Source organism: Amphiura filiformis, chromosome 6 (assembly GCF_039555335.1).
Source record: "Amphiura filiformis chromosome 6, Afil_fr2py, whole genome shotgun sequence".
Taxonomy (NCBI): domain Eukaryota; kingdom Metazoa; phylum Echinodermata; class Ophiuroidea; order Amphilepidida; family Amphiuridae; genus Amphiura; species Amphiura filiformis.
Genome location: NC_092633.1, coordinates 18,260,936 through 18,277,480, shown reverse-complemented (window position 1 = coordinate 18,277,480; position 16,545 = coordinate 18,260,936). Strand labels below are relative to the sequence as shown.

Below are 16,545 nucleotides of genomic sequence, written 5' to 3'. Positions count from 1 at the left end.
AGCAAGGCAAATGTGGTAAATCTGTTGAAACGGCCTCTTCGTGCACAATTTTTGACCAAGATGTAGGTTTTAAAAGTCAAAACCCCGATTGATCCATACAATATTTTGCAAATTTCAAGTCATTAACTGAAAGAGCACACTTATATTGTCTATAGTCTAGATTCATTGCAATGAGCAATGGCTAATTCTCTTTAAAGGTCATATATATTGCTCGGACAATATCATATCATTGACAATCATCATATTATGAGGACAATGAAAATGACTCCTCTTTTTTGAGAACATAAGGGTGTCATGGATTACATTCATATCACGGCCAGTGAACGCAAACAGGGAGTCCTGGGACCTGTACTACTTGCCATATCTGGTTGGAGACGGGATGGTAAGAGTGAAGGGCGATGTGGATCAGATAATATCTCGTATGCATCGGCCACTGGACAGCTGTGAGAAGGAAAACTCCAATGTTAAACCATTCTGTAGGAGTTGCGACCACAGATATTATAGAGCAACAGAAAAACTATGACAGCAAACCTATATAACACTAGGGTTAAAGTCCCTAACAAAACATCAATTTCTGAAACTGACGCTGATTTGAAGAAGTCAAATGACGACTTTTCTTCAAAGCCGGGAAGGGACAAGTCTGATAAGAGCGTTTGTAACAGGAAAAACCTAATGAACTGCAAGAAAATCGTCAACATCTCCACAATGAATATGTGAGAACCATCCGAGAGAACAGATGTAGAGAAGAGCTAGTGTCAAATTTGATTGAATACAACATCGACATCCTGGGGATCCAGGAGCACCGCATAGTACATAAAGAACCAGTCAAATATGAAGACATCCTGGGACAGACTCTTATCACAACATCAGCTACCAGGAACAGAGCAGGTGCAGCTACAGGGGGAGTAGGAATAGTGCTAAGTGCAAATGCAAAGGCTTCACTGGCTGGTGTGGTACCACATACAGAAAGAATATTGGTTGCTAACTTCCAAGGAAACCCTGCAACTACTGTTATTGTTACCTATTGTCCCACCAATGTGGAAGACGAAGACAAGGTAGAAGATCACTATGACAACTTGAGGAGAACTATAGATTCCATCCCTGCGCATAATGTCTTGATGGTTATAGGAGATTTCAATGGCAGAATTGGAACAGAGGATGCAAAGTTCACCTACCATGACATGACTAATAGGAATGGGAAGTTCTTGGTTGATCTGGCAATTGAAAAGAACCTGATTTGTGCTAACACTTATTTTAGGAAGAGGAAAGGAAAGCTGTGGACTTTCTGCAGCCCAGCAGGAAGCAAGTACCAACTGGATTATATCCTTCTTCGTAAAAAGTGGAGAAACAGCCTACTAAATGCAGAAGCATACAATACCTTCTCAAGTGTAGGATCAGATCATAGAATTGTGACATCAAAGATCAGACTCAGCCTGAGAAAGACCAAGACCCTGCCTAGAGGGAAGAACCATGACTGGAAAACACTCTGCTCAGACTCCAAGCTTCAGGAGCTATATACTGTTGAAGTACACAACAGGTTTCAACCCTTGGAGGAAGTGGAGGAAACAGCTACTGATAGGTATGAAAGATTCTTAAAAGCCAACAGGGAAGCAGCAGAAAAGGTGATACCAGTTAAAAAGAAGAATAGGAAGGTGCGGCTTTCAAGTGATATCAGAGTGACGAGAGCAAGAGATGACATCAGAGAAACCTATGATGCGTACCAGTTGGATGCAACTGAGGAAAACAGACACAGATATAAGGAAGCCAAGGCAAACTTAGAGGAAGCATATAACACTGCTACGGAAGAAGATCTAAGTAAAAGGCTAAGAGCAGTTGAGGAAGCGCATGACAACTGCAAGCATGGACAAAGCTGGAAGCTAATTAATGAAATAACTGGACAAAAAGCATCAATGAAAGGTCAGCTGAAGGGAGACACACAGAATGAAAGGATTAACAACTGGTTCACCCACTTCAAAGATCTCCTAGGTAGCCCTCCAGAAATAGATGGAGAAGATGAGGATATTGTACCGGTGGCCAAGGATCTCAACATCAATGTGGCACCATTTAGTCAGGAGGAATATGCAAAGCCAAAGTCTGCACTAGTAGAAGGGAAGAGTTGTGGAGAGGATGGCATTCCACCAGAGGTACTTAAAAGATGTGATCTGGATGGCATAGTGTTGGACTTTTGCAACAATGCACTGATTAAAGGAAGCAAGCCTGACCAGTGGTCTATCCTCAACATAGTACCAATTCCTAAGTCAGGAGATCTTAGTCAAGCAGGAAACTATCGAGGGATAAGCTTAAGCTCAGTTGTAGCCAAGATATTCAACAAAATGATTCTCAATAGGATCAGGCCTGAAGTAGACAAAGTGCTTAGGATCAACCAGAATGGTTTCAGGGTAGGCCGAACAACAGTAAGCCACATACTGGCCCTAAGGAGGATCATTGAAGGAGTGAAGGCCAAAAACCTGCCTGCAATAATAACTTTCATAGACTTCAGGAAAGCCTTTGATACCATTCATAGAGGAAAGATGCTGCAAATTCTCAAAGCCTATGGAATCCCTAATCAACTTGTGGAAGGTATAGCAAGAATGTATGAAGATACCAAGGCAAAAGTAGTTTCTCCAGATGCAGAAACTGATCTGTTTGATATACTTGCTGGTGTACTGCAAGGAGACACCCTTGCCCCATACCTCTTTGTGGTGGTTTTGGACTACGCATTGAGGGAGGCAGTCGAAGGCAGAGAAGAGCAGCTTGGATTCCAGCTGGAAAAGAGACGAAGCAGACGAATAGGACCTGAAGTGCTAACAGATTTAGACTTTGCAGACGACATAGCCCTACTTTCAGAGGAAATCCACCAAGCACAAGAGCTACTGCAAAGGGTTGAATCATCTGTTGGAAAAGTTGGCCTCAAAATGAATGCTTCAAAAACAAAGTTCATGTCTTTCAACCATAGTCAAGAGATATCTATGCAGACAAACAATGGCACCAAACTAGATGAGGTGAGCGACTTCAAGTATCTGGGTGCATGGATGGCTAGCACGGAAAAAGACGTAAAAACACGCAAAGCAGCTGCATGGAGAGCATGTAACAGCCTCAACAAAATCTGGAGGTCAACTCTCCCAAGGAAATTCAAGACTCGTTTATTTTCTGCTACCGTCGAATCTGTACTAACCTATGGATGTGAAGCATGGACCATGTCTCCCAAATTATGTAAAGAACTTGATGGTTGCTACACAAGAATGCTTAGAGCAGTTTACAACATCAATTGGAAGCAGCACATCACAAACAAATAGCTGTATGGGGACCTACCGAAACTTTCACAGAAGATCAGAGAGAGGAGGACACGTTTCGCTGGGCATGCATACAGAAGCAAAAATGAGCCTGTAGCCAAGCTGATCCATTGGACACCAAAACATGGAAACAGAAAACCTGGCAGACCCCCTCTAACATACGTGGATGTATTGAAACAGGACACTGGACTGGATGTTATGGATTTGGGAACGAACGGCCATGCAGGACAGAAGGGTTTGGCGTGCTGTTGTAGTTCGAGGACACCACTCATCTTAAGCTAAGCAAGTAAGCAAGTTGTTTAAAATTGATATTCCAGAAAAACGAACAAATTTGACCTAGAAACTACAGTGACGTAAAAATATGAACACGGTCAACTTTGAGAGAATGAACTGCCAACACTGTCAACGCACATACGTATAGGCCCTACTGGTGTCATGATCAGAAAAAAAACACCTCTGAATCAAATCTGAATTTAATGGTTTTACACATATGAATAAAATCAGGCCGCTTTTTTTTTTATTATATATTAGTAAAATGTGATTCATATGTAGGCCTATATCAACTTGATGAGAAATACTTGGACTAAAATTTTTAAAAAAAAAACATTTTAGAATTAGCATCCATGACAAATCATTTACACACAAACGTGCTATAGACAAGGATTTAATATTGTATTTATTATGCAAGTAACCATTACATGACCCACATAACTGTGTGCATCAATCGGGAACTAATCTTCCCAATTTTTTGTGGCGAGGGCCGTTCTTTATATACATCAATGAACATCAAAAGAGTTTGCTGTACCGCAATGGTTTGGAAACGTATCGTCTCCTCCGTAGCCAGTTTGGTTACGCGTAACCAAACTGGCTGTGCAGGAGACTTCTATTCATAAATATACGTCATCAGTCTATTGCATTGGAACTCAATATTTCGCTTGAACGCTGAAAAGGACCGTACGCAGTAAACACAAAACGTTTTCAACATCATTCGTAAAATGTTATAAAAGGTTATCAGAAAAGGTTTAAATGGCGGGTTATATAAAGGGTAGGTCTAAATAAAGGATATAAAACTTTTTCATAACATTAACAACAAAAAACATTTTTGTGTTGACAAAATATTTGGCAAAAAATGTTTGCAAATATGTGACTCGTTCCGACAAAACCAAGAACAAGTCGCATTTTTGTCATTTCATGATTTGAATAAAATTGTAAGCACGGGACAATAAGCTTTAAAATGATACTAAAATTGTATACATAGCATCAATACTTTTCAAGATATGGATAATTTTGTAAATGATACCTTAGAAATCGATATGGATGACCCAGTTTTAAAAATGATTCAATGATGAAAATTCACTCAATCGGTAAGGCTGTTTTTGCTTTGTTTTTATGTGTGGGGGTGTGTGAGGGGGTGTGTGGGGTGTGTATTGTGGGGGTTGTTTTGGTTTTAGATCAAAGACTATAATAAAATTATGAGACAGAAAATCGCATTGACTATTTGTGCAAATGTCCAAGATATTGTTATTATTCACATACCGGTGCATCGGATAATGATGCATTTTTTCATCGGATGATGATGGATGTTGAATATGCATGTGAAATTTATTCTCCACAGCAATTTTAACACAGTTTACTTTATTTATTAAAAACTGGAAATGCATTAATCAAATCAAACTATCTCAATTCACGTCACTTTATAGAAATAAAAACAGGGTAAAATCACTAAAATTAACAGTTTACAGTGTGTATATATAGGTAAATAATAGAATACCCTCTGCACCCTATACCCTGTCAAAAATAAGCCTAAGCATAACCCCAAATCCTAAACTTAAGATATCAGAAACTCAGTGTGGTGTGGTCTAACAAATCACTTAAGTATAGAGTGAAAACCAATCGCCTTCCCGGCATCACCTTCTTGTTCAATATAGCACTCAGCTTGCCCGGTCTTTTGGTTCTTAAAATATGAATATGAAAGCATGAAAATGCAACCCTAATATATTTTAACACTATCCCTAATAACCGTTTCTACGAGTACTCACCGCAATAGTATATAACTGTATTTCTCCAATTTGGTTAGAAATAGATGCTAAGTCAAGTTATCTTATACATGTCTCTGATGATCTCGGGTGTCAGAAATATTTCCGTCCTCCAACGAAATCAACAAATTATCAGTAAATGATTAAACTGGCATAATATGTGAATAATCTGTAAAACTACTAAGTCCACTGTCATCAGTTTGAGACCAATTTGGTTATCAGTTCTGAAGAAGTATAAAATCACAAACAAGAACAATGCGAGGGCGAGGACGAGGCCAAAAAAGGCCAACTTTTTACAATTATTCCACAACTTGCGTCTTTTCTTTAATTTTGATAACACACTCGATTGATTAATATATATCTGATAAATCATGCACAAAAACCTGTTAACAGGTCAGTAAGTTTACTAACCAAACGATTATTAATTACAAAATGTGGTAAGTATTTGAAATTTGTTCAGACAAGTTCATTGTCTAAATTTTGACCCGCACTTAGATTATCTTAATTTTAAAGAAATAACAAGTCCATAAGATTTCATATTATATCTATATGTGTATTTAGCATGTAATAATGAAAATGATGGTCTTGAGTAAGGTTTAGTAATATGTTGATACAATTATTGACAACATAGAAACTTTTTTGGACATTCAAAAATGGTCTCAAAAATTATAGTTTTGGAACTTTCGATCTAAAAAAAGAATTTTCTATATCGATTTATCAGTCCTGGAGTATTTTGACACCATTTTTAGACAATCAAATATTTTGGCCAAAAAATTAAACATTTCGAAACTTCATTAGATATTGGCCTAACTTCGATTTGCTGTGCCTTCGGGTTTTTTTTTTTTTCAAATGTCTTATGTAACTTTGATTTGATGAACAAATATACGAAGGTGTTTTTTGAAAGCCGAAACAAGTTTGTTTCTAGTATATCTATAAACCGGGGTGCATGCTAATGTGTTTTATAATATATGTTTTTGATGTATTGTAGAGTCAAGATTTATGCCTCAAAATGACAAATATTTATTGTCACACCAGTGCAGAGTAGGTTAGATAAGAAATTACATTTTAAGTTGTAGAAAAATAGATTGATGTTCATTGGATTAAATGATATCATATTGCTTGTAAATAAAATGTATAAGAAAAAATCTTGTCATTAATTATTTGCTTTAAAATTTCATTTTTCAGGCTTTCTCAAAATAATAGCAAAACGAATACGGTAAACTCGTTCCCAAAAACGAAATTATACGCGGGTACCTACCGAAAAAAACACTTGTTTTTGTTGCCTAATTAATATGACAAGAACAAAGATTTTCATTTTGTGGGCGTATTTTATTCAATCAACGCAAAGGTACAAAAATATAGTGTTGAGACCCGTCATGCGTCACGTTGACTACTCTAAATACAGGGTGTCCCAAAAGTCTCGATACCATTTTGAACTGTCATATAGGGGGAAATCAAACTACATATTTGGATATAGTAGATTCATGCAATTATTTGGATACCAAACATGCTACAGTTTCCTTCGTTAAGACATATGGACAATGTCAATACTGGTAAACAAAAATGTGCCTAAGTTTCTCGTTGAGAATTTAAAAATATGAAATTTTTAGACATCGCTTTTCCCTTCTTTTCCAGTGAAATGTAGAGAAAAAATTATCTTATTCTGTAATGATATGGTTGATGATGATAGATTGAAATAATTTCTTCATAGAATTTCAACCTAACAATATAGCTATAAAAATTGTGGGAGCGGCTTTTACGACGGGAGTTCATAACAATTGGTAAGTTTTTAGCGGGTTCGCCGTCGGACAAGTTAAGAACTGTCAAGCTTTCATCAGGAGTAGCTCTGACTTCTTCAGGACAATGTACCTAAGTATGAGACATGTAGGCCGCCCCTTACCTACTGATGGCTCCCTTGTCAACAGAGAACAAGCATACCCCGCCTATCTGCTAAGGTTTGGTGGCTCTGAAAATAGCCGTTCACTGAACACCTCGAAGACCTCGCCTATCTGCTAATTTAAATGGTTTGGTGGCTCTAAAAAGAGCCGTTCACTGAAAACCGCCCCTTACAATAAGCAGACCTCACCTATCTGCTAAATTAAAGGGTTGATGGCTCTGAAAATTAATTAGTTAATTAATTAATTATTAATCAAACAATTATTAATCAAACAATTAATTAACGCCCCCAAACGCCACAACAAACAAATACGGTTTCAAATGTCGTCTATCACAGTAGGCCTATTGCACAAGCAGGAGCAGAAAGTGACCGGAGCCGGAGTTATTTCTTGCTTTAAAAGAAACATTGGGAATGGAGATATCCCAAAACTTCGTATATTATGAAGGCAGGAGAGACAGAAAGAGTAGATTTAAAAATCAATAAATGCATACGTAAGTAATAAATAAACAAACAAACAAACAAACATATGCTGCAACACAAATGGGTTTTCTGGATAAATAATTCAATTTTGGTTTCGTATTAAGGAACCTTCGGACTATTGACCCTTTGGACAAACAGGCCGAATCCTTTTGCGATGGTTTCAAAACATACAAAAGGGCGCACAGCAAAGGTTGACAGAAATCGTGTAAATTTTGGGTTATAAATGTTTTAAACGAAGTTTAACTTAATACATTTTCAAACAATAACAAATGATGCCTTAAAATGTGTTTTAAAAACTCTGTCTAAAACGTTTTAAAACATAGGCCTACTTGTGTTTGGTTTAGAGTCAAAGTGAAGTGGTATCTTTGAAAAATTGAAAGTACACACAAGCTCATTGAACCTAACATAGAATACCGGTGCTGCTCATTCGAGACCGGCGTATAGCCTAGAGTGTACTGTAATGGAATACAGTTGCATGTAAAATAAAAGTTCGGCAAATCAGTTGAGTCCATAGGTCAAAGTCAAAGTGAAGGCCTGGTTCATTTTGATCATGGAAGTGTGACGACTGACGATTGGGGAATACCCAAGGTGTGCAATAACATCGTGTATTTATGGCGAGTCGGATGGCAGGAGCCATTTATAGCCATATTTTTCCAGTTTTAGCAATTAAAAAATTTAAAAAAACTGCAGTAGGCCTATATTTCTTAATAATAATGCATTACTATCATAGGAAACGAGTCAGGAGAGCCAATATATTTATATTTCAATATGTCTTGCGGTTCTTGTAAGTAAGTAAGTAACATACACTTATCACTAATATAGGCTGATAATTCTGCAAAAAAAGAGCAGTTCTGAAGCAACATAGTCGTATAAAAGACGTAATCAAATTTAACATTTTTCTTTAAAATGCCTAAAAGTCATTAATGCAGAAAGTGTCTGTATTGGAAAAAGGGCTAACGGCATAATAATCACTGCTATGAAAATGGTACTTGGTAAATTGACAATTGAACACCAAGGAAACTCAGAAGGAAACTAATTTGAAATAGAAAGTGACCACAACTTCCAGCTCTCATACGGAACTTAAATTTCATACAGATGGTCCCAACTTAAGCAGATGCTCCGAAAGGCCATTTATAGATATAACAGTGTAAATTTGTAGAAAAAAAGTTTTAAAAAAAATTGTAAATTGGATGCTGGGATAAGTTTAAAAAAATACAATGCATTTCATGTTATTGTTGTTACATTAGATGTTGTTTCAGTTCTAATCTTCTAATCATAACACTTACAATCGAGCTAATCTTATAAGAGGGACACATACACATATTTTCATTTAAATGTTTTAAGACTTTTTACCGTTTACGGTATATCAAATCTGATATTGGTTCTGAGATCACCTACAAAAATCTTGAAAGCTCTGGAAAAGGTATCAGTATATTATATACATTTGCAAGGAAGTGCAGGTGACTTTTTATCACCACAAGTTTGAAGAAGCTCGCATCTACAGAACCAAGTTATAAAAGTAGAGGTAGAACTTATTGAATGACCATGCCATATATATTGCCATTCCTCTTGTGTGTCAGCTTTATCAGACACCGCTATAGGTCATGCTTCCCTCCGACTCGCCTTAAGGGGGTGTGTAGATTATGGTCGCCATGCAATCGTCACATTTAAATTCATTGAAAAACTCTACATTCTTTGTGAACCTTTTCACAGTGTTTCCAAGGTATACATTTTCTATGCATCCTATATCTTTCCGGTGACCTCTTACATCATTCCAAATATATGGTAAAATTTGGCAATAATATGAGGAAGTGAACTTCTACATGCATAGTTTCGATTTCTCGCACGCACATGTTATATAGTAGTCACTAGGATAGTAGGCAGTTGTGAACTCAGACACAAGCAGTGTAAAAAGCATTCATTGAAGTGGTTGCAGGTAAGGAATTACATTTTAAAATTAAAGATACCTATATTTGGAAGTAATGAAGTCAGTAAACTGCATGGAAGTCATGCTTGTATTCCGTTTTGGAAGTATTTTAGGCCTGTGGTCCTACGTACGTGTAGGCCTATATAGCAAGATTGTATTTTTAAGGTTTGTTAGGGGTATTGCAATTATCACGGTGTGCCGGTGTGTAGGCCCCCTACCCCGGGGAGGTGAATTATGGGGTTCGAGAACATGTCAACAAAAAAAAAGGGGGGGTGTTTTGACAGGCCAAAAAAGGGTGAGCAAAGATTTTCTGGCAGGCCAAAAGAATGGAATGGCAAGCGATTTTTGACACAGCTATTTGGGCACCGTTTCGATATTTCGATATGTTTTAATGTAAAGGGGGTGACAAAGATTTGTTAGCATGTCGGAAGAGGGGTCAAAGATTTTTTGGCATGTTAAAAAGGGAGCAAGCGATTTGGGGGGGGGGCATTTGAGAATCCACCACCATGGGGGTACACATAATTATTGCACAGCCCCTTGGTGTATTTTGTTAAACATATCCAAAAAAAGAAAGTCCCCGTTACTTTTAGTAGTCATAACTTTGACCACAATTTAAAAGCAATAAGATTGATCGAGTCAAAACGAATCGAAATGACGTATAACGTAACTTGGTGCAATTTGAAAACTTGCACAATTGCATGGCTTAACATGTTCCACTCGCCTGAAGTAGGCGGTGGTCAGAGCAGGGAAGTGCTAGTGGCACTTCCCTGGTCAGAGTGAGCCATCAATGGATATGACCCACTTTGATCGCGGTCTTTTCAATTTGGAGAGCATTTTTAAATGCTCTCCAAAATTGACACATTCAAACGTATTTATAGGCCTAAATGACGGTGCAACTTTCGAATCGCACGAAATTTCACAAAAAATTGTTAATTTGTTGCACACAAGTTTGGTATCATGATATAGGCCTAGCCAGCGAACAAAATTCTCCACACGTTTATCAAGTCTTATTGTTTTTAATTAATTGTGCTCAAAGTTATGACCACTCAGACTAGACTAGTAGGGACTTTCTTTTTTTGGATGTGTTTATATAGTACATTTAATATTTAGTTTTGGAATTTTCATGCCTAGTTGGGTTCAAAGACAGTTTTCGGAATTTTGTTCCAGGTTGTCTATTTGTTTTAGACCCTACGTGGAGTACGTAAACGTAAACGTGACCTGTCACGCTCAAATAGGTTTACAAGTTCATTCTACGTTTACACAACCAGATTCTTATTGCAGCCGACCCATAGGTGCTGCTGCCCAGCTACTGGCTACTCTAGAATACCAGTGCAGTACAGTGCCAATCCGGTACCTGTTACTACATAGACTTGCTTCAAGTCCTTTGGCGTCCATAGTTAGTGAATGTAAAATTCATGGAAACTTTGCCAAAAATTTCTATTTCTTTCCAAAATTTGAAGTTATTTATTCTTTCAACATATATATTTATCATCATAACTTTGGGAAAATCTATTTGACATTTGAATTGCTAGATAGTGGACTTTCTTATCACACTTTATCCCAGGCATACTGTGCACTGCAGGGGTACATGTAGTGTTTGAGCAAAATGCACACCATGTCCACACGGTATACTTCCTCCCTAAGCTCATGTTCCACACAAAAATTCTGACCTGACTAAAAATTTGAGGGAGTCCAGTATACTTCGACCATGATACTTCGACCATGGGTCCTAAGAAGAGCATGAATAGAGAAAAAGTAAGGAGGAAGCCTTGATCAAGGCTAGTTACTACACAGACCATAATCTGTGGACCATCGATATACACGCGTTTAATATGCTATATTACAAAATGAAATAATCTGCAGTCAGAATTAATTATGTTCTGACCACTTTTGAAACGCACATTTTGACGTGACTGGTTTTTAATTGAAGTTGAGAAGAATTAGCTCTAAACTATGTAGATTGCTTAATTTAAACAAATGTTAATTAAATATTGAAGAAAGTCGCAAATTTATAAAACGTATAGGACTTATTTTTATGGGAGCAGTTTTTTGTTTGTTTTAAGAACAAATAAATTAACGTAGGGACTTATTTGCTTTTGATAGCATCGGTTTAAGTTTCTATGAGTTGGTTACTTGACGCCAAGACTTTAATTTCTGAAAATATCGGTTTAACTTTAATGCCCTAATTGTTACTGGGTATATGAGTGGCGGAAATGTATTAGTTTTTTTTTTGTGGGGGTGGCATTTTTGGGCGCCAGCTCGCCAGCCCATTCGGGGCTGGATCTGTTTCAGGTTTGGGGTCAGTTTACTCATGGAAGAAGCTTGATCGGCCCATTCGGGGCTGGATCTGTTTCAGGTTTGGGGTCAGTTTACTCAAGAGATTATATTTTAGTGGTATTGAAATGATTTTTTTTTTTTACTTTTTGGTTAAAAAAAAAAAAAAAAAAATATTTTAATTCGATTTGTTAGGAAAAAAAGTAAGTATGTTTTGCCGTTTCAACGAACGAATACAATACCAATCAAAACGGGGAGTGAGTATTATGTCGGTAAAGGAGTGGACAAAAAGTTATGTTTTGAATTAATATGATTTTTTTTTTACTTTTTGTGGTTAAATTTTTTTAAAAAGTTTTAGAAAAGTATATGGCCTCAACGAACGAAAAATGTAACAAAGTTATGTTTGAATTAATAATAAAAGTTTTAGGTATACTAAAATGTAACAATAATAGTTATACAGCATCATATGGTCAGCAGAAGAAAAGTATGTCATTTCAGTGTCTTTGACCCGGGGTCCTTGACCACTGAACAGCGTGATATCACAGATGTGGTGATATCATGTTGATAACAGATCTAAGAATCAAAATCTTCATCATATGGACCATATTGATGTCAAAGTAATTATCTATCCTATCCTGTGTCGTTTTATGGATAAAAATGACTCAAAATGCTATTGATGAAATAGTTGCTATCATGAACATCAGTTTTGCCTTTTCAACGGGAAAAATCCGATGCAAAATAAAGTTTTTAGGGCCTAGCTATAATATGGGCATAATTTATGCATGTAGGCCTATAGTATTGAACAATGTACCCATTTGACATGCACTTATAGATAAATAAATTGTCTTACTTTATTAATTTAATAACTTCTATGTTATAAATAAAATGACACATAACGTAAGTGAAGCTACTTTCTATCTTTTTTATTTGATTCATAAACTTACAGTCAAAACACACAAGAGTGAAGATTGCAGTGAGTAATCAGTCCTTTATAAATGTTCTTGCCACCATCTATCATATAGTAAACTATACATTGCGAATTAATATCAAATTATTTTAAAATAAAAAATGTACATGTAAGGTGAGTTTATATTATGTTATATGGCGAATTTAAGGAGTATTTCGTGATCCTAGCATCCTCTTTTTATGACATTTTCAGTAGATATCCACAAAAAAGCTTATTCTAAAAATTTCAGTTGATTCCGATTTTGCCTTTACGAGTTATGCATGGTTATGTGTACACAATGTGTTGCAATTTTGTTCTGGTATACCAGAACGAAATTCAAATTTCACGATTACTTTGCTAACGAATTAATCTGCAAGAAATATTTTGTACATAAACATTATGTAGCCAGAGGTTTCCAGTGATATAAAAATCTCAACTTTTTTGAGAAAAGTTAGGGATGATGCTGTGGATCACGAAATGCCCTTTTAACTAAAACCTGCAGTCAGTGCAGTGTAGTATTTGTGACGTGGTATATCGAAAGCAGACACTTTTGGGCAGGATCGTAAATGGAGAAATAGCCAAAAATCTACCCGGGGTGATTTTTTCACGATTTGGGTTTATGATGTTATTAATGTTTAAAATATTGTCTGATCGTTTCAGACCGGAATATAACTGGCATGTTGTATTTTTGAGACATTTTTCAAGGTAATTCCTATACTCTCAACATTGTCAATAATATTTTTAAAGGCAGCTTATCTATTATTAATATTAAAGGCCCATTCAGTGATTTGCTCATCCGGACGATCGTAAAAATCATCAAAATTTTGGTACCGTACCTTTGTTATTACATAGATGTGCTAAGTCTGCGAATGGTTCAGCCAAAAGCCGTGTAGGCCTATTTAAGACAAAATAAGACATTTTACACGAATCTGTATTTTTAGATACTGACAGTATCTAAAATTAGCTACAAGTATTTGAATGGCGGGGCTTGAACTTCGTCAGTACTGCTGTTTTTTTTAATTTTTTTGCCAAATTTGGCAGTTCAAAAATACCAAATGACAATTTGAATGACTTAGGCCTATCCTTCTCTTTTAAGCAATTTATATTTTTAAAGGCAGCTTATCTATTATTAATATTAAAGGCCCATTCAGTGATTTGCTCATCCGGACGATCGTAAAAATCATCAAAATTTTGGTACCGTACCTTTGTTATTACATAGATGTGCTAAGTCTGCGAATGGTTCAGCCAAAAGCCGTGTAGGCCTATTTAAGACAAAATAAGACATTTTACACGAATCTGTATTTTTAGATACTGACAGTATCAAAAATACCAAATGACAATTTGAATGACTTAGGCCTATCCTTCTCTTTTAAGCAATTTATAAACAATTTTAATTTTTTACTCTTGCACTGGGATCACTGAATGGGTCTTTAAGAAATGTGGCGTATCATGTCAAAAACAGACATCTTTTGGACAGCTTATAAATTTGGAGGCTTTCACATAAAGAGCTATTTTGCTCCACAACGCCGTTTTCCCCAATAAAATCGGACATTCCTAAGCGAAGAAATTGAGTTCGTAAGTTATGGTATTAAAAATTGAAAATTGAAATATCGTGGGTAAAAAGCTGAAAAGACAAATAAAACCAGAACAGAACAATTTAGAGAACAATAATGAATTAATAATAATGAACAATAATGAATTAAAGAGTTGACAGGAGATTAGGAGTTAATGTTTTCTGCAGTTTCAGTGTACATCTTCTCACCGTTGATGGTTTGGTGGACTGTCATGTAACATGGATGTAGTAAGCCGTGATCCTAAAAATGCCTTTCACATTGACCAAAACTAATTACAAGACCTCTTCTACATTGAGGCTGGCTTTCCCTTTTAAAGGGAATTTTTATTTAGGCCTAGGCTACTACTATCCGTTGGTTTAGTCCTAAAAAAAACTATTTCCCTTTCGATTCCAAAATTGTGATGGTCGGTATAGGTCGATAAATTCTTTTTTCTTCTTGTTTTTTTTTCGGGACCGTTATTCATTGTAAACACTGCAATGGGTATGACTATTTAAAAACTATATGTTCTGAGTATATAAGAAGTGTCAATTTATGAATATGAATATAAAAAAATCCTGAAAATCAAATATTTGGGTAGGTATTCTTTTGCACAGTAAAAACATTTTAGAAATATTACAAATGTGGATCGGTCGGGAAAGGGCAATAGGGCTTTTTTAATTTGGCCTTATGCGAAGCAAGCAGAAGCTCCAGAACGTTTCAATTTCTAGAAGCGTTTCATGCGTCAGTTTTACCAAATTGGTAATGACGATGATTTTCACCATTTTGGCGGCCATTTCCTTGTAGTGTCATTGAACACAATAAGAGATCAGATGAAGGCGATATACGCCATTTTCATTTTTTTTTTTTTTTTGCTTTAAAACCATCAACATCTGTCCAAAAGTGCTGCTAACCCCAGTGACCCTACTTTAAAGCCTTAATATGTGAATTTTTCTCGAATTTCTACTTTTTTCATGATTGTAATGCCCAATGGTGTACGGTACTAAATACCACGTGAAAGACTAAGCCTGAAGTGCTCTAATTGCATTAAAATTTAAGTTTTTATATTAAATCCGGAAATTTCCGGTTTTATTCCGAGTTCTCCGATCGAGTGGTATATCGTGCATCGCGTGCATGTGTTTTATTGAATCATCGAATCAGTGGCGTATAAACTGTGTGCATGTCGCTGTTCGTCTAACGTCTTGTTTGTTCGTCCCAGCTGCGTGAAGCTATACGCCAATATTCATGATGCGATCGGTGAGCTATATGTACACGCATAATTTATTTGTAGGCGCTAGAATGAAATAGCAATTTTCTTCGTTTTATAGTTCATATGTTTGGGACGAAATCAAAAGGGGACAATGTGATCAGTGAAATCTAACATTTAAATAGGAATCAATTCTTTATGTAAATCACTATTGCTAAATCAATTAGTGCTTTAATGTAGGAATGTTACTGTCATAAAAATGAAAATAAAATCAAGTGTTTCTAGCAGTTGCGGGAAAGATATTGAAATTATAAGTTTGTTATCTAAATCACCTGGAGTGATTATACCAAAGTATTCTAATAATTTTGAGACACCATGTAATTATTGCAAGGTATTGATTACCATGATACCAAGATCAGGTGATCAGGATGTATTCAGCATGTCCATGTTCCGAATCACTCGTTCCGAATCAGGCCTAGTAATAAAGAGGTCATATATTAGTCCATGCATGAATACACACCAAGTGCACAAAATATCGTTAAATTTCATGAATTAGAGAAATTAAATGTAATCGGCTGTAAATATCAAAGAGTTTTACAAATACAGAAGTCAAACTGCAGCTTCTGCATACCGTGTATCCGATAACTTGAATTTGAACGCTATACGGTGTAAAGAGTTCAAAACGTTCTAATTATGTAGAAAACATTTTGAAAACTTGATGCAAAACATTCTAGCCTATAAATAAATGTTATTTAAAGAGTTGAAAAAATAATTTGCAAACCTTTTTGCCAAAAATACGCAATAACATTTTGACAACATTTTCAAAAATATGTTGTTGTAGTGTTTTTTGTATAAAATGTTAAAATTTTTTTTTAAAGTCTTTTATATAACCCGACATTTAACGTTATCTTTTAGAAATTAAAGTCTTGGCGTCA

General features: G+C 36.0%; 2 protein-coding genes across 2 annotated transcripts in view; both read left to right on the top strand.

Moving 5' to 3' along the window:
• Window positions 1-294: 294 nt before the first annotated feature.
• LOC140154382 (uncharacterized) lies at window positions 295-11,001 on the top strand. The gene is made up of 3 exons (XM_072176949.1): window positions 295-443; window positions 737-2,834; window positions 10,819-11,001. The coding sequence occupies exons 1-3, from the start codon at window positions 295-297 to the stop codon at window positions 10,999-11,001; spliced, it is 2,430 nt and encodes an 809-aa protein (XP_072033050.1).
• LOC140155088 (ADP-ribosyl cyclase/cyclic ADP-ribose hydrolase-like) overlaps window positions 9,406-16,545 on the top strand; it is a 24,141-nt gene continuing 17,001 nt past the window's right edge. Inside the window, exon 1 of the mRNA XM_072177787.1 lies at window positions 9,406-9,642. The gene's annotated coding sequence lies outside the window, so the exon portion shown is untranslated. The remainder of the gene's footprint in view (window positions 9,643-16,545) is intronic.

What these genes read in the sequence shown, in the direction of transcription:
- LOC140154382 (XM_072176949.1), top strand. Translation starts at nt 295, where the DNA reads ATGGATTACATTCATATCACGGCCAGTGAACGCAAACAGGGAGTCCTG. An exon ending in GCATCGGCCACTGGACAGCT is followed by an intron (nt 444 to 736) that starts GTGAGAAGGAAA and finishes CCGAGAGAACAG; the next exon opens with ATGTAGAGAAGAGCTAGTGT. An exon ending in TAGACTTTGCAGACGACATA is followed by an intron (nt 2,835 to 10,818) that starts GCCCTACTTTCA and finishes TATTTGTTTTAG; the next exon opens with ACCCTACGTGGAGTACGTAA.